At 40.7% G+C, this 26,338-nt stretch overlaps 1 protein-coding gene across 1 annotated transcript; it reads left to right on the top strand.

Moving 5' to 3' along the window:
- The first annotated feature begins 22 nt into the window (after nucleotides 1–22).
- On the top strand, nucleotides 23–26,235 carry LOC309492654 (butyrophilin-like protein 8). Its single transcript, XM_082161661.1, has 6 exons — nucleotides 23–1,022; nucleotides 1,142–1,198; nucleotides 12,598–12,960; nucleotides 13,141–13,260; nucleotides 24,781–24,822; nucleotides 24,944–26,235. The coding sequence occupies exons 2-6, from the start codon at nucleotides 1,144–1,146 to the stop codon at nucleotides 25,498–25,500; spliced, it is 1,137 nt and encodes a 378-aa protein (XP_082017787.1). The 5' UTR covers nucleotides 23–1,022; nucleotides 1,142–1,143; the 3' UTR covers nucleotides 25,501–26,235.
- The last annotated feature ends 103 nt before the right edge of the window (nucleotides 26,236–26,338 follow it).

Raw genomic sequence — 26,338 nt, 5'->3', positions numbered from 1 at the left:
TACAAGCATTTTTAAAAAAATCAACAATTCCTGAAGAATTATGAAAATAAATATTGATTGTTTTTTTTTATTATTATTCTCTATAAACCTATTGTAAGTGTTATCAAAAACAGTAGCACAAATATTTAGTATTAATATAAATGCAAAATAAATAAACTTCTAAACAAAAACATTAGTGTATTACATTTAATAGCTTAATTTATAATGACTAGGCCTATATATAAAAGCATTTTTAATATGAATATATACAGGCACATTTCTGCCAAAAAAAGTTTGTTTTACTACATTTAATTTATAAGTTGTGGAGTGAAATGTTTTCTAACTGGTTTGTTCTTGGAACAATGTTTCGCCTGTTTGTTGCGTCAATATGTTATCAGCGCTGTTTTAAATCGCATAGTCATCTGTGGGTTTATAATAGAGATAGAGAATTCTGCGCTTAATTGAAATGCTTCTCAGTGGATCGCGCATCTCTATGTAATAATGTTTGCGTGATCGAGATCAGCCCGCACAGCTGCTTGCTTTGGCCGCGCACAGATCTAACAAGTTTCGTTCCGCTTTTTGAGCGTTTGTCATTTGATGTTTCTCATACGCAACGCAAATAACAGCATATAATCAAAGAGAGTTGGGTAATTCAGTGGCAACAGTGCAAATGTTTAGTTGCACCGGCACGAAAAAAGGTCGCAAAATGATACCATTTAGTCGAAGTCTGGAGCCCCGATTTACAGTGGATCGCTATTGGCAAGTTGGGGCTATTTATAGAATGTGTTTAGCTGGCAACTCACAGGCACCACGCGGGATACCTATAACTTATAACTATTCAAATGTAATGTAAGCAAAATTAAAAGTTCAGTAGGTAAGCCTTATAAAACTGATCGTATAAGTGCCCCTGCTGTTGGCTGTTCATATTGCTTTATTAGACTTTTTTTTGTGCGGCCCTCGGTTGGACGGCCGTTCTGGACTTTTCCAGAACGCACAGATTGTCAGTCCGTCCCTGATACACGGTCTTTAAGTCTTTGTCTCCGGTGAGTTTCTGTTTCCTCAATGAACACGACAGTCTGATCTCTCATATTATTCATGTGTTTCTGGAAAACATTGTTTTGAGTTTATTTTTTATTTTCCGAGTCTGTCTGTATTTTCTCAGGAATGTTGTCGATTATTATGATCGCTTTACTGGTGAATCTCCTCATCAAGACTTCTGGTAAGAACTGGTTTATATTAAATATATTCCACACAGACCGCTATAGATCAACACATGTTCATTTATCGAGTAATTCATATGGATATATGGCGCTGGGTTAGCCTACTTTACACATGAAATGTTAGGTTAATGTGAAACTCGCTATAACTCTGTAAACTCGTTGCTAGTCGCTACAGTACCACAATAATCAAACCGTTTGCTTACGTCTGATTAAACATCTGTGTCAGGAAAATAACAAATATGTACAAAGAACTCAAGAAAAAACTTTCAGCGCATCATATTTTAAATCAGTGGAAGATCAAATGAAGAATTGCACTCGCTCATTGTCATTATGCAATACTAACGCCGACAATAAAATACAAGATTTCATACGATAAGAAGACCATTTTTATGCAAATAATGCAACAAAGTTTGTTTCTGCTGTACAGCAGATCTAGAAGAAAATATAGTCCAGCTTAAGTAAGTTTGGTGATGGTTCATGGTTCATTTAAAAAAAAGTTATTAATTTAGTTAATTTATATATTCAGTTCTCATATAATGGTGTCAATGCAGGAGATCAGTAATATTGTTGAACATTACATAGTCATGAAAATGTACTCTAAGTACACTAACATTTATGCATTTGGCAGACGCATTTATCCAAAGCGACTTACATTGCGTTATCCTATACATTTATACATAGGTATGTGCAATCCCCTGGGATCGAACCCACAACCTTGCGTTGTTAACGCAATGCTCTTACCACTGAGCTACAGGAAAGCTTAAATGTCCCCAACTAAGCAAGCCAAAAGCCAAAGCCGACAAAGGCTGTAAGAGAATGGCAACTGTTATAGCCTTTCATTTTTCTAAATTTTAAATAGGCTCAATTGCCCTCACGCAAAAATCCCAATCTGGCTGATTTCTAAGGCGATTTCTGTAAATGTGACCTCACGTTTAAAATTCATTACATTAATTATTTCCATAAAACTATGCAGCAGATTTAGAACCACTGAGATTAGTAAATGTAAATAAATACAGTGTTAATTGAAGGATTAGTTCATCCAAAAATGAAAATTCTGTCATTAATTTCTCACCCTCACGTTCATCTTTGAAACACAAATGAAGATCTTTTTTATTTTTATTTTTTATTTTTATTTTTTATTTAAACAACAATCAACATACATATTCACATAACAACACAACCAACAACACAACATGCATCCAGACATACATTGTGCTTTTACATCGTGTATATAAAGAAAACAGTAAGGAAAAATAATAACATCAGTAAATCAAAGGCAAAACCTGACGACAGCATCAATTCGTCCAGTTATAGTTATAAATGGTTTTGGAGATAATTTATGAAAGGACGAGATGAAGATCTTTTTAATGAAATCGGAGAGCTTTCTGTCCTACTCAACCACCACTTTGATGCTTCAAAAAGTTCATAAAGACCTTAATACTAATTTGCGGAGTCCCCCACACATGACATTCAAGATTTTTTTTTTTTAAATCGTGCGCACAATTTAGCTTATTTTATTTCTGCATGTCATTGTTACGCAGTGTTACGCAGCACGTTTGAGCTTCAGCGAGAACCAATGAGGTTCATTCTCGTGTTACGCAGCACGTTTGAGCTTCAGCGAGAACCAATGAGGTTCATTCTCGTGTTACGCAGCACGTTTGAGCTTCTGCGAGAACCAATGAGGTTCATTCTCGTGTTACGCAGCACGTTTGAGCTTCTGCGAGACAATGGCGCCACCAGGGGGCCACCCCTGGCCGACTCCTGGCCACCCCACTGGCCACCCCGCTGGCCAGTATAAATTTTAGTAGCATCAGTTATGCATTTCATCCCTAATGCACAGCCAGGCAGGCAAGCCGCTCTAGACCTTCGATCGCACACAGTAGCCAGTACTCCCCCGCCCCTCCGTCCATGCCGCTGTTGCGCGCTCAGACAGCAACAGCTCAGCGCGTGCCCGTCGGTCAACAATTTCAAAAGAAGTTAAGAAAGAAGACGAAGAAGACTACCGCGTCAGTTTGGGTGACAAAGTCATCTGAAGTCATTCCATAGCTTAATGTGACGGACAGAAGTCTATTTACATCATTAAAGTTTACGGAAACTCGTATTCCCTCCTCTGTGGCTGTCAATCATTCTCCATTCAGTATTCAAACAGCGCACGCGCCTCTTCCGGTTGGATGCACGGTAAAACTCTCTCCAATATGATATATTCACATTATAATGCATTATCTGTAGATAAAAGGCTGTGGATTTGCATAAAATGACTTAGATCACACACATCACAAGGACTATGAATCGGCATCAAACGCACAATAACTGGAATTTAAAACTGTGAAACAAATTATCAATAAACTGTTGGACAGATAGACACTAGGATTTGTGCGCTCGACATTTCTTCGCTTTGTGCCGTGAACTTTTAAATGCGCACTTGTTCAGTGCAGCGCTGCACACTGTGACTCCATGTTGCTTTGAGCACATCATTCTGCACCCGCGATGCGCATACGCGCTTTGTGCGCTCTGTTTTGAAGCATTTCATATTATCATGGTTTTGCGCACTGAAAGATTATTAAAAGCCTATATTTTTTATACCTAGCCTGCTCAATACATTTAAAATAAGCATAATTTAATTGTATATTATTTCTTTGTAGTGTAGGCTATATAAATATATAGGCCTACACTTCTGAATTCTTGACATTAATATAAATATATTTGTATCTGCCAGTATCTGCTTTTCCCCAGTAATTGTTTTGTTTGCAATAAATGTACACCTTATGCCAAATATAATTGCAAAATACAACAGAATTGTTGTGCAACTCAAAATGTTAACTGTACTGTTATTAGTCTATGCACATTATATCATTAGTAACATTAAATATAACACAATAAACCATCATATAGTATATCAGTAGGAGTTTCCTTAAGTCTTTCTAAAAGTTTACTACAGGCCGGTTTACTACAACAGTAGAAAAAAATTATGAAATTATGGTTTATAGTTTTGGTGTGCCACCCCAAGATTTTAAGTGGCCCCATCTGGCCACCCCTATGAAAAATTTCTGGAGGCGCCACTGCTGCGAGAACCAATGAAGTTCATTCTCGTGTTACGCAGCACGTTTGAGCTTCTGCGAGAACCAATGAGGTTCATTCTCATGTTACGCAGCACGTTTGAGCTTCTGCGAGAACCAATGAGGTTCATTCTCATGTTACGCAGCACGTTTGAGCTTCAGCGAGAACCAATGAGGTTCATTCTCGTGTTACGCAGCACGTTTGAGCTTCAGCGAGAACCAATGAGGTTCATTCTCGTGTTACGCAGCACGTTTGAGCTTCTGCGAGAACCAATGAGGTTCATTCTCGTGTTACGCAGCACGTTTGAGCTTCAGCGAGAACCAATGAGGTTCATTCTCGTGTTACGCAGCACGTTTGAGCTTCTGCGAGAACCAATGAGGTTCATTCTCATGTTACGCAGCACGTTTGAGCTTCAACGAGAACCAATGAGGTTCATTCTCGTGTTACGCAGCACGTTTGAGCTTCAGCGAGAACCAATGAGGTTCATTCTCGTGTTACGCAGCACGTTTGAGCTTCTGCAAGAACCAATGAGGTTCATTCTCGTGTTACGCATCACGTTTGAGCTTCAGCGAGAACCAATGAGGTTTATTCTCGTGTTACGCAGCACGTTTGAGCTTCAGCGAGAACCAATGAGGTTCATTCTCGTGTTACGCAGCACGTTTGAGCTTCAGCGAGAACCAATGAGGTTTATTCTCGTGTTACGCAGCACGTTGGAGCTTCAGCGAGAACCAATGAGGTTCATTCTCGTGTTACGCAGCACGTTTGAGCTTCAGCGAGAACCAATGAGGTTCATTCTCGTGTTACGCAGCACGTTTGAGCTTCTGCAAGAACCAATGAGGTTCATTCTCGTGTTACGCATCACGTTTGAGCTTCAGCGAGAACCAATGAGGTTTATTCTCGTGTTACGCAGCACGTTTGAGCTTCAGCGAGAACCAATGAGGTTCATTCTCGTGTTACGCAGCACGTTTGAGCTTCAGCGAGAACCAATGAGGTTTATTCTCGTGTTACGCAGCACGTTGGAGCTTCAGCGAGAACCAATGAGGTTCATTCTCGTGTTACGCAGCACGTTTGAGCTTCAGCGAGAACCAATGAGGTTTATTCTCGTGTTACGCAGCACGTTGGAGCTTCAGCGAGAACCAATGAGGTTCATTCTCGTGTTACGCAGCACGTTTGAGCTTCAGCGAGAACCAATGAGGTTCATTCTCGTGTTACGCATCACGTTTGAGCTTCAGCGAGAACCAATGAGGTTTATTCTCGTGTTACGCAGCACGTTTGAGCTTCAGCGAGAACCAATGAGGTTCATTCTCGTGTTACGCAGCACGTTTGAGCTTCAGCGAGAACCAATGAGGTTTATTCTCGTGTTACGCAGCACGTTGGAGCTTCAGCGAGAACCAATGAGGTTAATTCTCGTGTTACGCAGCACGTTTGAGCTTCAGCGAGAACCAATGAGTTAATTCTCGTGTTACGCAGCACGTTTGAGCTTCAGCGAGAACCAATGAGGTTCATTCTCGTGTTACACGACACGTTTGAGCTTCTCAAGAACCAATGAGGTTTATTCTCGTGTTACGCAGCACGTTTGAGCTTCAGCGAGAACCAATGAGGTTCATTCTCGTGTTACGCAGCACGTTTGAGCTTCAGCGAGAACCAATGAGGTTTATTCTCGTGTTACGCAGCACGTTGGAGCTTCAGCGAGAACCAATGAGGTTAATTCTCGTGTTACGCAGCACGTTTGAGCTTCAGCGAGAACCAATGAGTTAATTCTCGTGTTACGCAGCACGTTTGAGCTTCAGCGAGAACCAATGAGGTTCATTCTCGTGTTACACGACACGTTTGAGCTTCTCAAGAACCAATGAGGTTCATTCTCGTGTTACGCAGCACGTTTGAGCTTCAGCGAGAACCAATGAGGTTCATTCTCGTGTTACACGACACGTTTGAGCTTCTCAAGAACCAATGAGGTTCATTCTCGTGTTACACGACACGTTTGAGCTTCTCAAGAACCAATGAGGTTCATTCTCGTGTTACGCAGCACGTTTGAGCTTCAGCGAGAACCAATGAGGTTCATTCTCGTGTTACGCAGCACGTTTGAGCTTCTGCAAGAACCAATGAGGTTCATTCTCGTGTTACGCAGCACGTTTGAGCTTCAGCGAGAACCAATGAGGTTCATTCTCGTGTTACGCAGCACGTTTGAGCTTCAGCGAGAACCAATGAGGTTCATTCTCATATTACGCAGCACGTTTGAGCTTCTGCAAGAACCAATGAGGTTCATTCTCGCGTCACGCAGCACGTTTGAGCTTCAGCGAGAACCAATGAGGTTCATTCTCGTGTTACGCAGCACGTTTGAGCTTCAGTGAGAACCAATGAGGTTCATTCTCGTGTTACGCAGCACGTTTGAGCTTCTGCAAGAACCAATGAGGTTCATTCTCGTGTTACGCAACACGTTTGAGCTTCAGCGAGAATCAATGAGGTTCATTCTCGTGTTACGCAGCACGTTTGAGCTTCTGCGAGAACCAATGAGGTTAATTCTCGTGTTACGCAGCACGTTTGAGCTTCTGCGAGAACCAATGAGGTTCAATCTCGTGTTACGCAGCACGTTTGAGCTTCAGCGAGAACCAATGAGGTTCATTCTCGTGTTACGCAGCACATTTGGAGCTTCAGCAAGAACCAATGAGGTTTATTCTCGTGTTACGCAGCACATTTGGAGCTTCAGCGAGAACCAATGAGGTTCATTCTCGTGTTACGCAGCACATTTGGAGCTTCAGCAAGAACCAATGAGGTTTATTCTCGTGTTACGCAGCACATTTGGAGCTTCAGCAAGAACCAATGAGGTTTATTCTCGTGTTACGCAGCACATTTGGAGCTTCAGCAAGAACCAATGAGGTTTATTCTCGTGTTACGCAGCACATTTGGAGCTTCAGCAAGAACCAATGAGGTTCATTCTCGTGTTACGCAGCACGTTTGAGCTTCAGCGAGAACCAATGAGGTTCATTCTCGTGTTACACGACACGTTTGGAGCTTCAGCGAGAACCAATGAGGTTCATTCTCGTGTTACACAGCACGTTTGAGCTTCTGCGAGAACCAATGAGGTTCATTCTCATGTTACGCAGCACGTTTGAGCTTCAGCGAGAACCAATGAGGTTCATTCTCGTGTTACGCAGCACATTTGAGCTTCAGCGAGAACCAGTGAGGTTCATTCTCGTGTTACGCAGCACGTTTGAGCTTCTGCGAGAACCAATGAGGTTCATTCTCGTGTTACGCAGCACATTTGAGCTTCAGCGAGAACCAATGAGGTTCATTCTCGTGTTACGCAGCACGTTTGAGCTTCTGCGAGAACCAATGAGGTTCATTCTCATGATACGCAGCACGTTTGAGCTTCAGCGAGAACCAATGAGGTTCATTCTCGTGTTACGCAGCACATTTGAGCTTCAGCGAGAACCAATGAGGTTCATTCTCGTGTTACGCAGCACGTTTGAGCTTCAGCGAGAACCAATGAGGTTCATTCTCGTGTTACGCAGCACGTTTGAGCTTCAGCGAGAACCAATGAGGTTCATTCTCGTGTTACGCAGCACATTTGAGCTTCAGCGAGAACCAATGAGGTTCATTCTCATGTTACGCAGCACGTTTGAGCTTCTGCGAGGACCAATGAGGTTCATTCTCATGTTACGCAGCACGTTTGAGCTTCAGCGAGAACCAATGAGGTTCATTCTCGTGTTACGCAGCACGTTTGAGCTTCTGCAAGAACCAATGAGGTTCATTCTCGTGTTACGCAGCACGTTTGAGCTTCAGCGAGAACCAATGAGGTTCATTCTCGTGTTACGCGGCACGTTTGAGCTTCAGCGAGTTTAAGTCCGATTTCTGTGCATTGTCCTCTTCTCTTTAGTTTTCTGCAAATGCCAAGTAAGTCAGTGCAAGGGTAAAATGCAGCATCATCCTCTTCTCTTTTGACACGCACAATAATGCAGCCATCCTCGGACCTGAGCAACAAAACACAATAATATCCCTATGTGTCATTCCAAATATATACTGACAAAAATCAGAAATCACTTCATAAAAAAGCCACTTTGTTACTAAATATGTGCCTATGACAGGATTGTGTTCTTGCCCGTTTAATGTGACTTCTGTTTTCGGACATCACTGGACAGCTTCTCAACATCGGGCATATAAGATGTAACTTTAATCTTCACGCAGGACTGCAAGCTCTCATCTGTGAGGCGGGTGCAGTATTTGGATTTGATGTAGTTCATGTTTGAAAATATCTGCTCGCATATTTCTTCATGTTCCTATAACTGTCAGGAAGAGCATTCCATGTTTCAAACACAAGTTTCTCGATAGTTGGGAGGCTTTCAATTTCGCTCCATTCGTGGCTTTGGGCAAGCTGGGCTTTCTGGCGAGTGACGTCTTCAAGCTCGGCTGTCAGACTTTTGAACTTGGACACCCACAAATCTTTGTCAGCTATATCGGCCATTTTCATTTCAAGGTCAGCTTGAATTACTCCTGGGAATGTGTTCAACAAGGACGGGTCAATCTCCAGGGGAGTGACAGGGAAAGATAGTGTAATTTGTTCCTTTCAGAACTCGCTGAATCTGCTCCCAAATGCAGTTTGCATATCCACGATCGCACCTTGTAAATAATCACCGTTGAGTGTGTGATCGTGATAGGCTTCTTTGAACTCTCTCAGGGAGGGGAAGTGAGAGAGCGTGCCTCACTGTACATCTCTGGCGAATACAGTCAGCTTGCGCTCGAATGACAAAACAGCTTCCAGCATTTGCAGTGCAGTGTTTCCCCGCCCCTGGAGACTTTTATTCAGCATGTTTAGGTGACTTGTCATATCCACCATAAAGTGCAGTTTTTCCAGCCACTCGGTATCTTCCAGTTGCGGGTAGTTCAGGTTTTTGCTTTTCAGGAATGTTTTCACATGTTCTAAACAAGCAACAAAGCGACGCAAAACCTCACCTATGGACAGCCATCGGACTTTGTTGTGTAGCAGGAGATCGGAATATTCGCTGTCAACTTCATCTAGCAATGCACGGAACTGACGGTGCTTTTAATGCTTTTGCAATTATCTTGTTCACCATCTCGATGACAAGGTTCATCACCTTCATACACTCCGGTGGGAATGTTTGTGCACACAGTGCTTCTTGGTGCAAGATGCAGTGAAATGCAAGCAGATTTCGATCCAACGCTTTCTGTAATAAAGTCACAAACCCCTTTTGTGATCCCCTCATACTGGGTGCCCCATCTGTAGCCACTGAAATCAGGTGGTTGGTGTTTATTCCTTTGTCATTTAAACACTTCAGCACAGCCTCACATATGTCCTCCCCGCGTGTTTGGCCTTTCAGTGGTATTAATTCGATCATTTCTTCTTGCGGCCCATCAGAGTTAACATACCTGCATAACAGCGCTGCCTGTTCAATATCGATCACATCACACGACTCATCACAGGCAATTGAGTATGCTGGAGCTGAATTAATGTCCTTGATTTGCTGATTGGTGATGTTGCCTGCCATTTTAATGGCCCTTTCCTTCACTGTCTTTGCGGAGAGAGGCATGTCTTTAATTTTCTGTATTATCTCGGTTTTGTTTTTGAAGTCTGAAAATAGGTGCTCTGATATTTTAATGAATGAATCCTTCATGTAGTCACCATCTGTGAACGGTTTCCCACGCTTTATTATCTCCCGGGTTGCAACAAAACTAGCAGCAGTAGTGGAGTTTAGAGATGCAATCCACTTCTTAAATTTATCTTTGCACTCCTCTAATTTCTCCAGAAGTAATGCAATCGCACTTTTTCTCTCACTCCCAACTGGGTACTTGGCTGCAAATGTAGCATGCCTTCCCTGGAAATGTCTTTCCACATTACTCTTTTTGTTATTTGACAACTTCTCATTACAAAGCAAACATGCAGGCAATCCTTCTGCATTGGCAATGAAAGCAAATGATTCGGTCCAAGAACTGTTGAATCCTCTGTTCTCCTCAGCTATCTTTCTCTTTTTCCCCTTGGGATCCATGGCCCATGACACACCCGCCGGTTTGTTTGTTTGTCAGCCACCGGTCTGGCATCACGCCGATCTGACAGAATCGTGTGTCGCAGTCTATGGCGTAAATCTTCGTTGACAGAAATGTTGAAATTAAATATTTATTATACACATTTTTACAACGTTGAAAAACTTTAAGAATGTTTGTCATGTTTTTCCTCCTACAGAAATGATATTAAACCCTTTCACACGTTTAAAATATTCTGGCTGATCCCCCAGTGTGAGTTTTTCAAGGCAACTGCTATTTAGAATGTGTCACTTTATGGTTTCCATGGTGACGCGTCATTGCTTGTCACGTGACACACCGCAGCAACAACAGAGCTGAATGAATGATGATCTGCTTTTATTTCATTTTTCCTTTTTTATTCAAAATATTCACAAATTTGTTAAATATGGCATGAAATATCTGATATTCCGATTGTCAAATATATGCAAGTGGAAGTGTTTTGTTGTTTAAACACCTTTATAACGATCGCGTTAGTTGAGCTGTATGCGTGATGGGCGCCGCCGTGTTAGTTTGTGCCGCAGACACAGTTCAGAGAATCGGATCTGTTGGATTTACAACACGTGAATTCATCCACTTCTCCCGAAATACATAAAAGTAAGTGGCAGGTGAACTGGGAGAAGAATAGAATAATCTTTAAAGTTACTTACACAATGTGTATCTGATATGAATAAAACTAATTGTAATGGAAAGGATTATTATTGCCTCTTCCTTTGACATCAGTGTGTATTTTACAAACTCTAAATGTATTGTTTTTTTAGTACTTTATATGTCTGAAACCTAAAATAAACATTATGTGGTTGAAAACACTGAAAAGTTGTGATATATGACAGCTCTGAGCGCGCCTGCCTCTGGCTCAGCACCAGCCAACGCTCCAGGGACCAGCCTAGCCTGATCACACCGGTGTGATCGTACGCTCCAGGGACCAGCCTAGCCTGATCACACCGGTGTGATCGTACGCTCCAGGGACCAGCCTAGCCTGATCACACCGGTGTGATCGTACGCTCCAGGGACCAGCCTAGCCTGATCACACCGGTGTGATCGTACGCTCCAGGGACCAGCCTAGCCTGATCACACCGGTGTGATCGTACGCTCCAGGGACCAGCCTAGCCTGATCACACCGGTGTGATCGTACGCTCCAGGAACCAGCCTAGACTGATCACACCGGTGTGATCGTACGCTCCAGGGACCAGCCTAGCCTGATCACACCGGTGTGATCGTACGCTCCAGGGACCAGCCTAGCCTGATCACACCGGTGTGATCGTACGCTCCAGGGACCAGCCTAGCCTGATCACACCGGTGTGATCGTACGCTCCAGGGACCAGCCTAGCCTGATCACACCGGTGTGATCGTACGCTCCAGGGACCAGCCTAGCCTGATCCCACCGGTGTGATCGTACGCTCCAGGGACCAGCCTAGCCTGATCACACCGGTGTGATCGTACGCTCCAGGGACCAGCCTAGACTGATCACACCGGTGTGATCGTACGCTCCAGGGACCAGCCTAGCCTGATCACACCGGTGTGATCGTACGCTCCAGGGTCCAGCCTAGCCTGATCACACCGGTGTGATCGTACGCTCCAGGGACCAGCCTAGACTGATCACACCGGTGTGATCGTACGCTCCAGGGACCAGCCTAGACTGATCACACCGGTGTGATCGTACATGCGAAAGGGTTAAAACAAAAAATATTTTTTCCATTTTCATATTTTTGAATAAACTCCAGGGAGCCACTAGGGCAACGCTTAAGAGCCGCATGCGGCTCTAGAACCGCGGGTTGCCGACCCCCGCACTAGTGTGATGTCATAGGCTGTTGCTGGCCAATAAGATTGTCCTGATTTGACACTTACTTCAGATACCAGTCAAGCTGAGGCGTTCTCCATAAGTGTCTCAGGGCACAGGTTCTCAGGGAACAAGGGTTACAGTCGTAACCTGAGACGTTCATTCTCATGTGTTACGCAGCACATTTGAGCTTCAGTAAGAACCAATGAGGTTCATTCTCGTGAGTCATGTAGGTTTAGTTGGACTAAAGTCTCTTTCGACTAAATCACTCAATTTATGTGGATTAGTTTTACGATCTCTTTATAAACTTTTTGAAGAATCAAAGTGGTAGTTGCATAGCTGTCAGTGGAAAGTTCTCAGATTTCATCAAAAAGATCTTCATTTGTGTTCCGAAGATGAACGAAGGTCTCACAGGTTTGGAACAACATGAGGGTGAGTATTTAATGATAGAATTAAAAAAAATTGGGTGAACTAACCTTTTAAAGACTAATGCACATAACATTGGGTGTGTCTTTCTGTGTCTCTCAGTGTCGGTCACTGTTGTGGTTCCTCGTGATCAGATAGTGGCTCATGTCGGGTCCACAGTCACTCTGCCCTGCTGGATCTCTCCTCCTGAGAACGCTGAAGCTCTGGAGATCCGCTGGTACCGTCATGACCAGTTCAGCAACCCTGTTCTCTTCTATCAGCATGGGAAGATCCAGGACATCCAGGAGGAATCGTACAGGAACAGAAGCTCACTGACTCTGCGCTCAGATCAGTCTGGTGGACTGAAGGATGGAGACGTCTCTCTACGGCTGGAGAAACTCACCATTCAGGATGAAGGTTCATTTTACTGTTATGTCAGTGGAGAACGGTCATATGACAGCAGTAAAGTGGTTCTCAAAGTCACTGGTGAGTCAAAATTCAATGTTTTTATGGATGATCACCTCACTAAAGAAATTGTTCACCTAGAGAAATGACTAATTCTTTAAAATCAAATGTGAATGGCATTTTTTTTAATTAATTTTTATAATTGATTTGTATATTTTGCTCCAGAGTTGAGTTTAAATTGAAAAGGACTCTATTTCTCAGATCTGCCAGATTCACCAGATTCATCAGATCCATGGAAGGCTCTTTTCTTCACCCTTCTCATCTGTGCTCTTCTGGGTTTGGCTGGGCAGATCCTGTACAAATACAGACAAAAACTAACAGGTACAATCTGGTTAAAAGATTAAAATGATTTATTTTGAAAAAAAGTTAAAAAAGTCAGCCCAATCATCAACAACATGTATATAAACCACGCGGTATTAAAGAGACAGCTCGCACAATGGGTCCAAGTAAAGTCGTTTATAAAAGTATCCGCTGCAGCTCGGTATATGCAACAATTGAAGATATTAGAAGACATGTTTGTCGTAATAGTTTTATAGTAAAAATATTGCATATCAACAGTGATCAGCAATAATGATAAGCCTAATACCCTCAATAAAAAATAACCAGGGGGGACCCTGGTTTTAGACCCACTCACACTACAGACCTATTACAGATCAGTGGGTGGGACTTGTTGTGGCAATTTTTCATTAAACAATCATCTCTGCATAAAAGACAGTCTGAAATCAAATGATCATTAAAAAGTAATTTATTATCTTGCAAGAGGCCCAATTGCCCCACAGAGGTAGTCAGGTACAGTCTGTGAAGCAAGTGCGACGAGGAGGGAGGGGTAGATCACTCTACTTATACTGTTATTCTCTCAAGGTCTCTTCACCCATAAATGGATAAGAACCTAGCTCAATGCTCTCATTTAGGGCCGAGCTTTAGGTTTAGCTCTCCTAGTCCCAAATTGGATCCCCTCTGACCTTAGGGGTCAAGGGTCCCTTCCAAAACCATGTCTCCCCCTCTCTACTCGTCCCACAGCAGTTCACATCAATCATTATATTGTAGAATCAGCAGGACACAGCAGCACACCTAAGAATTAACCCTGTGTATAAGAGAAAATCAAAAATTCCCATTACAGTCCTCCCTTTTTATCATTCATTGATAACTGATCAATCAGAACACATTGTTACACACCAATCAACAATAATAATAATGATATACCAAGTTCAAGTCTCACATCACACTTATATTTCTCATTCCTGATTTTCATATAACTGATCACACTCTTAAACTTGTAGGAAACAGAAAAAGATTAAAATGAAATAAGCTTAGGCTGTTTTGTAAGGATAGGCCCTTAATTTTATAGCAAGCAAGTAAAGGTTTATATAAAGCCGGGCTAGGTGGATAAGCACTGTTATCGCACCCCCAACACAAGGTCGGACCCTCAGTCACCTCAATATAAACAAGAAATAGTATAGATTATATTTAGAATGAAAAACATCATTAGGAAAAGATAAAAGTAAAATAAAAATCCCTCATTTCAAACTCTGTCCTTGTACGCCACCTCGTGACACGGATGGCTGCTGTTTTTAACCCTCTTTACACATTATCATCGTCCTTAGAAAGAAAGAATTTAGAAAGTAAGAAAATAAGAAATTGAAAAACACCCCCCAATTTACCACATTACTGTAGCTTCCGCTACTTCCACCGTCTGCCTAATTTTGTTCATCCTTGGGATAGGCTGTCATTTTCGCCAATTGAACAGACGTATCCCCTCATGAATAACAAAATTATCAGAATAACACATACAATCATAACTCCTATACATTCAGCCTTTTCCATTAATCCATGCCCATCTACATATCATAATTTCCTAACCGTATTTTGTTAACTTTTAATTCAATCGGGCAATGGTTTTACTTAGTAAGCTCTATTTAATACCCTATTTAATAAAATCTAACCATAAGAGTCATTATTGAATAGATTTTCTACTTTTCCTGAAAACATTTGCACCAATCAAATCATTAGATCCATATCAATACTAAGCCCTAGTTTGATTTAATCAAATAAAATGATCAAAATCGTCACAAAACAAATTATTCTGATCAATACTTAAACCATTAGTTGGTCCACACCCTCCTCCAGGTGTGTTGATCATCTCGTTCGCCCCATGGACATTCCGTCTTCACCAGGGTGACTCTTTGCGAACCGTTGCAATGGGCTTTCCCTCGCTGGCAAGGGAGGTACGTTACTAGCACGTCCTTGATCCCTCACTGCCCTCCGCGTCGGCACGTGGGGTTGCTGAGGTTGGTTGGTGTAGTCTAAGGTGAGAGGCGTGGACTCAGGTGTCACCCTCTCCAACCACTTTCTGATCATTATAAGATTTTCCCTCAGATCCCGACCGCACCTCCACTGGAATGAACCATTTCCTGCCTGCTGTCACCTGTGAATGCAGACCCTAGCTATTTTGTTATTGACCGCTTGTCTAGCCGGTCGTCCCTTTTGGTGTGACCTGTTGAATCAACCGCCTGAAACATATTGTCACCCGATAATTTTGCTCACTGAATAGCACTCAGGGTCCTTGTTTTACCTGAAAAACACTCAACCCACTTTGCTCATGTCAACAAAACAATATTTCTACATTTGGAACAGAATCAGTTCTGTTCGACACAATCCATCCTGACATTCTGCAAAGGAAAATTTTAAGTTTATGCGCTTGCGCAGGTGTGGCACTGTTACTTTCTGCCACACTAATAACCCAGGCCAGGATAGTTAGCCAAATTCATCCATAGCCATTATGGGCACATTCTGCCCTGTATCAAAAGTCTGCATGCTCTGTAAAGAAAAACAAATGTCCAGGTTACTGTCAGATAGTAAAGTACGTAGTTTCTTTTGTCTGCGGTGCTGCCGCGGCCTTCGCTGCCGCATCTGCCCTGGCGTTCCCTGTTGAAACAGTCCCTGTTATTAGCACACACATATAACACTTTTGTTAGGGAGAAGAATGACTTCTTGCAGGGTTTTTTCCCCCAGACATCTTTCTCTGCCTCTGAAACAAAACATTACATTCTTCACTCCAAGCCACAATCTCATCTTCTTATGGAAGTATTTGAAGGACAGCGGCCCTCAGTTTCACCGCATATCCTGCCTTCCAGGCCTGTTGTTTGGTCTCTTAAGTCAGTCATCAACAAACATTTTCCAATGTCAAAGTCATCAATTGTTTCTATCAGGTCAGGTCGTGGTGTACAGACTTGGTCAGTATCAGTCAAACAACATTCTCCTTCTTTGTTCAGTTCACAATATTCATAAATGTGAAGGGCTCTCTGGATAAGTTGATATTGCCTTCGCCAATGTGTCACTTTTGTTGTTGCCATCAAATCTGTACCATTTTCTCAACTCATAATGGATGACGATCTGCAACTTCACAGTTCAGATTTACATAAATACTTAAACTGATCCAGAAAGTAATTCAAATCAACACCATAAATGTCAAAATAATTACTGCCAGACAGAGCTTGATGACTAATCACCTTAAAGCTTGCCCCGTGTTCTGTATTGTCTTTTCATCAGATTTTTGGCTTCTTTAAAATTTGTCATTTGCCTTAACCCATCTGTCATGATAAAACTCATTCCAGATGTTAATGACACAATATACACACTATTCAGACGGAATAGCTCCCCTAAACAAACACATACCAAACATGAATTAACACTCATAAAACATACAATGCTGTCACCGCCAAACAAACACACACGCATACCTGACTATGAACCGCTCATATTCTCATATTCATATCTTTTGGTGTTTACTCTAAACATATTTAAATTTTTAAATAAGATTTTAAACTTCTCATTTTCCTGTAGCTTTGATCTAATTTTACATTGTCTCTTAACCAGTTTCAAAGCACGTCTGTTCATTATTCATTTTCTCTTAGAAAAGTCAGCTGGGTTGTTTTTGTTCATTATCATTATTTTGCTTCAGCTTGCTTTATCAGGCCGATAACAGAAAGACAGACAGAGTACCCTTCCTCCATTCAGCAGTCTCTCTCACTATAAACAAATAATCTTTTCAACAGCCCCCTAAGACTGTAACTAAATAAATCATAGTCTAGAACCCTTAATAGTTCACAAATTTTAAAATACAAATGTTTAACTCAAATTAGTACCATTACAACAATCTAAAATATATTATGCTATGAGCATTTCTAAGGTTATCTTTAGTTTAAATACTCCATTCCTAACCTTTGTTATCCAGAAATTTCTCTTAACTCATCACAAGCTGTCTTCATCTTTAGCCACCAACATGTCTAATGACCTTCAGGAGTTAAAACTATCTTACAGACATATTATTTCAATATCAACACTTCTATAGTTTTCCCTTGCCCATAAGGCAACCAGCATCATGTTCCTGACATAAATTAAGTTTTGTTACTGTCTCCACAACAAATAATGACAATCACCTCATGGTCTCAGCTGGCTCTTGAAAGCCCATTCCCATTAGCTCTTAATCTATAATTTTCTTCTCTTCAGGGTGTTGTCCCCTGGCATAGTTGCAGACACTTGTCATAATGAAAAACAAGCCATACAATAAATGCAGTTTTTCTGGTGAGTGGTATATAGAGGAACTCACATTTTCTGGGTCAGGCGTGCCGTAACTCCTCACAGCCCATCCGTCCTCTCAGTGATCTGCTGATGCTGCTGGCCACTCACAGTCACCTGCTCAACTCTAATACCCATCTCACATAAAACACCTCCATTCGGAGATGCCCAGTGTCGGCGTGACCCCCTGCCTTAGGTTGACCTCTGGCCAAAGGTTCTTACCCGTCCTTGAGTAGTCACTTCGTGCACACTGGTAACCGCTCTTTCCCATCACAAAATCAGTTTTTCCCCAACAGACTCAGTTGTTTTCTGGAGCTTAGGAAAGGCACATTCAAGAGTCACCAGAGCACTCTGGACTGCCTAATACTGTTAACACAGGGAGACAGGTTAATAACAACAGTATTTAATCACAAAAATCTGTTAAATCTGTCCGAATCAGCAAAATCTCAGTGAATTTTAATCACATCCGTCTATTCAGTGTACTGTTACATCTGTAGCCGGAGCCATCAGCCCTGTTTCATGGTGGAGGCTAAAATCAGACAAAGAAGTTACTGGTCCTGAATTAAACTAGTCAAAAACGTCCCTTCTATCATTTAAGGTCATTATTATTTCTAAAAACTTCTTTAAAGTCATTCAGTTTTACTTTTAAAACATATGCCCTCTAAATATAAAATCCTGTAACATTATTTCTTTTAACATCTCCATATCTGTGGTTTTCAACTAAAACACTGTGCTTTACACAGGCTCAGATAACAGCTTTTAGCTGACTTTGAATGAGAGAGACTCTGAAGCATTTAGGACTGGTACACTGCACTCTCATAAACTTCTAAAATCAAACTTTATCTACCATCTTTTAACTCTAGCCCAGCATAAGGCATCTTTGCCAGAAATGACATGCGTTTTCAAATAAACATAATTCTTATATTTGTCTTTTGCCCACATCAGGGAATTTAGACATTACAAATTTCCACTCAGATCGTGTCTCCGTCGCACTGGCCGTTTCAGCCACAGCACACACCAGATTCAGATAAGCAAACTGTTTCAGCCAATCACAAGCTTATCTTCTTAAAGCAAAACATCAGCTCCTAGTTCTTTCATGGTCAACACTATTCCATCCACGTTCAAAACACTTAACTGTTTGTTTAATCAGATGCCTTTCTACACATTTTACATTTAGCAACTGTTAATCCAGTAATAATGCTTCTACTTATTTGATCACATTTCATCTAAATTTTAGTTGTCAGCCTGTATTCATCAATTCACTAGCTCTTTCCTTCAAAAGGATTCCCGACTTAAAGCTTTCAACCTTCTTTTAACCTTCAATCTTCTTACGACTTCCATCTATCCACTTTCCTTTAACTTTCTTTTCTACCTCACTTACTCGTACGTTCTTTTCACTTTCTTTAACACTGCGTTCACATTCTTAGTTCTTTCTCAGACTACTTTCAAACACACATTAATACACGTCACTTTCTTTTACACCTTCTGAGTGTCCATTTACAGTTACGGGCTAAATGGCCCTGCTGACCACTTCTCATTTCCCTATAGTTTGATCATTGAGCTTTCAAACGGCTCCAACTTACTGCACACCCTTGAAGCAGTGTGTCCCGATCAGGAATGTAAACAGAGCCACTGATAAGCAGTTCTCTGTATTCTTTTACCGTCCACCAGTGGCGGATTCAATCGCAATAGCCAAATCATAATCTTCATCATTATCATTGGCAGCACATTCATTTTCATAAACTGCACAGAAAATCATTCAACATATTCTAAGGGGTTTTCACTAAACATTTTCTTTTTTAACTTCACATTTCTTTGAAGTCAAAGCTTCAGAGCACAGCTGCTTACAGCGTTTGCTCTCTCCTGTCTCACTGTTTGTTTCAGGACTCTTAAAAACATCATTATTTTCTCAGTCCCACTTATCTCTGCTGTTTCACAAAAATATTATTACTCATATCTCAATTCCTAAATCGCACAGACAGCCATTATAGCTGCTTGCTCCTTCAACTCTTGTTATGAAAATTCTCTAGACATCATTATTTTACCACTAAAATATAATTGTTCCCCATTCTGCTTAATAAAACTTTTGTTCACTCCTCATCTTTATGTCACTTAATTTGACTTAACAGGCGTTCATAAATAGTTCCATAAATTCTATCAGAATTTTTATTTTCATAACATACATTTGACTATATTTCTTCTCATCTTCTTACATGCTAGTTCCTTCTGCATCCTTTTCCCTTCTTTTCGCTCTGCCTCATCTAACCAGTACACGACTGTTTGCTTACAATTCTTACACACATGTCTGGCACACGCGCAACAACCCTGTGGTTTGTCACCGTGTCCTTCAATTGACTCTTTTACCACCTTTAACCTTGTGGTACTCAGTATTCCTTCTTTCGGAAAATCATGATACCTTATTAATTTCCCTATGTCTTTTATGCCCTTTGACCCATAATTTTTCTTCATTGCACGGTACACCGGTGTGCGATATTTACTGTTAGATGCTCCCATGATGGCTGTTTTCTTTCTTTCACTACTGCCTGTGGCTTTCTCAGCGCGCTTTAACCAACTTTTCACCCAAAGTCAGAAGGGTTGAAATTAACTTCTGCTTACTTTCAATATCTTTCTCTGGAATTCAGTTTCAAAAAAACTTCGTTCCATTGATCAATTATTTCAGCTTTTTTGAATTAATTTCTATACGAGTACTAGGCTTCGGTCTGGACAATATCTTGACCTTGCGTGGTCTCAATTTCCGTCCCCTCTTTAAAAGCCCCCCCTTTTCCCCGTACCACAGCTCTAGTTTCAGTTTTCAAATACAGCCATTATGGTCCATCACAGCATTTTCTTTTCAAAAAAATTCTTTTCAAAATAAATTCTTAAAAACAAAAATACTTTTCAAATCCCCAAAAGTAAATGAATTTACTGTCTCTTACCAGAGATTTTCTGTCGCCACTCGGGTTCTTTTTTGAGTTCCCTCTAGAAGTCCTCCAGGGCCTGAAGCGGCTGGTTCTCCTTCTCTCAATTTCTACGAGGTGAGACTGAAGCCTGTTGCGTCAGGGCGATCTCTTCCACCGTCCGCTGCCAGGTCCCGGAGCCCTCAAGGAAAACTCATCCCAATAATCTGACACCAAAATTGTTGTGGCAATTTTTCATTAAACAATCATCTCTGCATAAAAGACAGTCTGAAATCAAATGATCATTAAAAAGTAATTTATTATCTTGCAAGAGGCCCAATTGCCCCACAGAGGTAGTCAGGTACAGTCTGTGAAGCAAGTGCGACGAGAAGGGAGGGGTAGATCACTCTACTTATACTGTTATTCTCTCAAGGTCTCTTCACCCATAAATGGATAAGAACCTAGCTCAATGCTCTCATTTAGGGCTGAGCTTTAGGTTTAGCTCTCCTAGTCCCAAATTGGATCCCCTCTGACCTTAGGGGTCAAGGGTCCCTTCCAAAACCATGTCTCCCCCTCTCTGCTCGTCCCACAGCAGTTCACATCAATCATTATATTGTAGAATCAGCAGGACACAGCAGCACACCTAAGAATTAACCCTGTGTATAAGAGAAAATCAAAAATTCCCATTACAGACTTCACTTGTAGAAACTAAAAGCAGTATCCGCCATCTTGTTTGGAAGCTAAGCTAACAGGTGCTGTGGAGCCAGATGTGAAGTTACGACAATGGTGGAAGGTACTCAATGTGATATGGAAGAAGAGGATTTCGAAAGTCTGATGCTCGAATCAGATTTTCTTGGCTACCTTTACGAGCCGCAATATAGCGAAGAGCAGCTGAGGCTGATGGAGAAACAAGAGGCAGAAGACCTGCCTGTTGCGGTCGAGGAGCCCAGACCGACTCGAGCTGGGGCGGACTGGTGGTGCCTGTGTTCTCACTGTGCGCCTACTGACACAGAGATAGAGTCCGTCTGCTGCAAAGAATTTCAACGATGTCAATTACTCCTGGACGAAATCTCTGAAACAGACGAGGACACGGACGTTTGTGTTGTGAACTGGATTAGTGGGAGTGGCTTGCGGAGCTATGCAATGTGGTGCATTGTGGGAGTTGTTGTCTTCCATACAAATGCACCCTAAAGTTACTTTGTCTTTCCTTGTTCAAGAAGGCACCAAATTCGAAATTTATGTTACATTTCGACTACATAGGGGAGCGCGGGGCACAACCTAACGCGGGGCTAGTTGTAACACGCTTGTTTTAAATACTTCCGCACATGCTTGGATGACGAAACTTTGTGTATTTACTAGTTGCCATATCAACACTATATAGAAAAATTTTTTTTTGGAAGATATCCATAGACATGTATTAAACCATAGCAAAAGTAAATTTCTTACTTAAGTTAATTTTTCATCTCTATTTTTTGTGTTTATTTAAAATAAGACAAATCTGATATTATTTTAATCTCCAAGATGTTATTTAACAGTTGAGATAGTTCTTTAATGCTTCGCTAACTAGCAGAAGACACTAGCAGGGTTTAAATCCCAGTTGTGCAGGCGGGGGCATGTTGTCACACTGCGTTACAATGTGCCCCTATTAGAAATATGCTATTATATTCTATACTTTTATTAATTTTATTGGGAAAACGTGAGAAAAAGGTGAATAAAGACTGAGAGTCAATGTTCAGAAATGACTCATTATTTATTTGTTTTTGAACTATGTTGTATAGCTGTGTTTTCATGTGTTCGTAGTCAAAACTCAAAAATGTGTTTATATTTAATTATTAAAAATTGCCATTATTTTATATGAAAAAGTTTTTTAATTGTATTTTATTTAGAAAATATTTTAGTTTGTTTTGTATATATTTTTTATTAGATCAGATAACATTTTAAGCTGTCATATGTTATGTTACAATGTGCCCCACACATGTTACAATGTACCCCACCTATGGGGCATGTTGTCACATTTCACTTCCATTCTTTCGGGGTATATCAAGAAAAAAGTATATACTATATTAATAAAACAAAACCACATAATTGTACTAGACATGTGGGAAATTAATGTGGGGAAAAATAAATACTCTGAACCATAAGTAGATTTACACAAACTGAGAAAGTCAAAAAGCGTTAGGTTGTGCCCCGCTCTCCCCTATATGACTTTCAATAAAGATGAATGTTCCCACGGGTGAAATTCTCCTTTAACAATCAAGTGTATTTTGCAGTATTAAATGAAGTTTTATGTAACAAAGTTCGGGAGGAGCACATTCAGGTAATGAACCAATCAGCACAAGAGGAAGCCGGTATAAATAAAACCTTTCCTCACCTCTGTCTCATTTCAAGTTTCACAGCATCCCTCCACCACCCCATCACCTCACTCTTGGCTGGTTTCTATCCCAGTAAAAAGGGTGAGTACTCTGGGTTGGGGCCAAATTCCGAGCTCGGAGCCCTCCCCCGGACAGCATGCCAAATATGCTTAAAATACTACATCCGATTTCATGTACGTGTGAACTCGTGAAACAAGTATTTATACCGATTTCATCAGGCTCCGAAAATTCTTCAAAAAGAACACAAAGAATGGCCTTCTCAGCTGCCATAGTTGCAACTCAAAGAGGCTGGAACTGAACTTTGCAGGAAGATCTCCAGGAACAGGAATAAGATTCTTTATTGTAATTTGTCACTATACTAAGTTATAGCGAAATTGGAGCAATCTAATTTAGCTAAACATTAGCTTAGCATCCAATTTAAATTAATACAATTTAAGTAGAATTCCATAGAAACAATACGTTAATAACCAATATACAGTACAATTAATCAATAAACAATATGCCATAAACCAAAAAATGCAAAAACATATAGATATAACATGGCCCCTCAGATTGGTGATTTCTCAGTTTATGAGTGTGTGTAGGTGTGCTGGCAGTGTTCAACTCTTGTATGGCACTGGGGTAAAAACTGTTCTTGAGTCCTCTGGTTTACCAGAGGGCAGCAATTCAAACAAATGATGTCCCGGATTGAAAGGATCCTTTAAAATGTTTCCTGCTCTTCGGACAGCGTGCAGTGTAAAGCTCTTTCAGGGAAGGCAGAGGGCAGCCAATGATTTTTTGGGCTGAGTTGATTACTCTCTGGAGAGCTTTCTTATCTGCCGCTGAGCTGCTGGCGTACCACGTAGAGATGCAGAAGTTTATCACACTCTCGATAGAAGGACGAGAGCAGCTGCTCTTGTAGGTGGTTCTTTCTGAGAATCCTCAAGAAATAGAGTCGCTGCTGAGCTTTTTTGACAGCTGCTAAGGTGTTTGTGCTCCAGGAGAGATCCTCAGCGGTGGTCGTGCCCAAGAATCTGAAGGCTGGAACCCTCTCCACACGGACCCTGCTAATGTGCAGTGGTGTGTGATTCGTGTGGTGCTTTCGGAAGTCAATGATGATCTCTTTGGTTTTAGAAGCAGTCAGGGACAAGTTACACTGAACAAAATTATAAACGCAACACTTTTGTTTTTGCCTCCATTTTTCATGAGCTTAACTGAAAGATCTAAGACTTTTTCTATGTACACAAAAGGCCTGTTTCTCTCAAATATTTTTCACAAATCTGTCTAAATCTGTGTTAGTGAGCACTTCTCCTTTGCCGAGACAATCCATCCACCTCACAGGTGTGGCATATCAAGATGCTGATTAGACAGCATGATTATTGCACAGTGTGCCTTAGGTTGTCCACAATAAAAGGCCACTCTAAAATGAAAGATCTAAGTTATTCAAACGCACATACCTATAGACTAAACACATAATATGCATGTGCACATCGTCGCCATTTTCACAGATTCATGTTTTTTTACTTTACGCGGAGATGATAAAGTTTTTCAACATTTTTCAAAACTTGCACCTTGGAACCTGTTTCAAAGTTTTCGTTCTCGAGCTCCAAACACTGTTGTCATGCAAATGAACGGCCAGAACGCATTCATAGTTTTCTGTTTTCAGTTAAAAACGTGTCGTGTTAGCTAAGTTAATAACTAATGATCTTTGTAATGGAAGTGAATAAATCAAAACTAACTTTAGCTGGACAATAACTTTATTCTAGAGCTGCTGTAAAGCCTCATCTCTGTTACTGTAATCTCATTTTATCACTGTAAAGCTGCTTTGAAACAATCTATATTGTTGCGATATATAAATAAAGGTGACTTGACTTGACATAATCAAATATACAACTTCATTATAGAGAATTAACAATTCATAAAAGTTGATAAAAACTAATCATTTCTGTTATATATTGATGATACAGATACAGTAGATTTGTTTCTCTAAAGTCTCAAATTGTTTTTCATTTTAGTTGTGGGAGACACAATTATAGAAGAACTGAGAAAACATGCAGGTATGACATCATCTCATTATATATATTTCATCATCTTTAGTCATATATGCACATATTTGTAAATATCATCTCACACTAAATATGAAGTGTATAAATAATTGTTGCATTATTTTCTTCACAGTTCAGATCACTATTGACCGTGAGCATTTACATCCAGATCTGAAGGTTTCTAATGACTGTAAAACAGTAAGAGATGCTCCAGGATATAATCACACTGGAGAGGGATTTCCATATGAATTACGTGCACTTGGAGCTCAAAGATTTACATCTGGACGTCACTATTGGGAGGTTGCGTTGGCACGAGAAAATAAACCTCCTAAAAACTACTGGTTAATTGGTGTGGCGGAACATAGATTTTTTCGCTTAAAGAACAGATCTGCTTTAACTCCATCAAACGGTTACTGGTTCTTGTGTTCAGACGGTCCTAATGGCTTTTACACCAACTCTGATCCACCAGTTACTCTCTCACTGATGCCGAGACCTGAACAACTGGGAGTTCTGTTAGATTATGATGACGGTCGGCTGTCATTTTACAATGTCAAAGAGAGGAAACATCTGCTGACCATGAGCACCAGATTCACTAGACCAGTCGCTCCGCTGTTTAATCCAGGAGTAGGAGAAAAGAGTCCACTTAAAATTCTGGATTGTCCAGAACCTGTAGAGTCCAGTGAACCATGACTGAGTAACAGCTCAGACGCCTGACTGACTAATCCAGTGTGTTTAGACAGAATGAAGCATGTGCACAGATACTGACACAGATGCCTTTCCCTCTTATGCCAAATCCAGATGTAAACTGGGATTGAAAACTCAACTTCTTTCCCACATTCATCTAGTGTCAGAAAACAGAGATGATGAAGTGAGTTGTTTTTACATTTCTCCCATATTAAAGAGTTCTTCATCCTCTCTGTTACTAACACATATATCCGGAAACACATGAACTTACTATAACTATACTTTTTTTATACTTCCCTGCATGTAATTTCCATAACCTGTGTATTAATCTGTGGTCCTACTCTAAACTTGTGTATTATGAATATTGTTGGCTCTTACGACAAACTGTGATGTTCCCATCCGAATGCTCAGTCTTACAGGAGGAACAAAAGTCTTCATGCCTTTAAGATCAAGGGTCACAAAATATAATGTAAAAAATATATCTATTTCTTTATACTGTATATTAATGGAGCAACATGATGCATAACATGTTTAATTAAAAAAAAATTCTAAAGGTGCCTTGATCAAATACTTGATGTTTAACAGATGATCATTGTACTTTGCGTTCTTACATTTCTTTCATAAAACATTTAAATGTACATTGATTGATGTTTCTGTGTTAATTAAATAAAACACACATGTGGAGGGATTTTATACACAGGAAAAAGGCTAAATATCTTTAAATAGTTCTTCATAATAGATTTTTTTGTTATTTATAATCCTGAGGGATGAAACGAGAGGTAAATTCAATAAGACAAAGGAAAACAAAGGAGATTTAAGCCACTTTTGCTTGTGGGTGAAATTG

The sequence above is a fragment of the Leuciscus leuciscus genome, assembly GCF_965113295.1.
Source record: "Leuciscus leuciscus genome assembly, chromosome: 2".
NCBI classification, from domain to species: Eukaryota; Metazoa; Chordata; class Actinopteri; order Cypriniformes; family Leuciscidae; genus Leuciscus; species Leuciscus leuciscus.
This window is presented reverse-complemented; position numbering and strand designations above follow the sequence as displayed.

Bases quoted from the DNA above. Each gene is read 5' to 3' on its own strand.
- LOC309492654 (XM_082161661.1), top strand. From the start codon at position 1,144: ATGTTGTCGATTATTATGATCGCTTTACTGGTGAATCTCCTCATCAAG. The intron at 13,261-24,780 runs GTACAATCTGGT...TTTTCATTTTAG, and splicing joins ATACAGACAAAAACTAACAG to TTGTGGGAGACACAATTATA. The intron at 24,823-24,943 runs GTATGACATCAT...TTTTCTTCACAG, and splicing joins AGAACTGAGAAAACATGCAG to TTCAGATCACTATTGACCGT.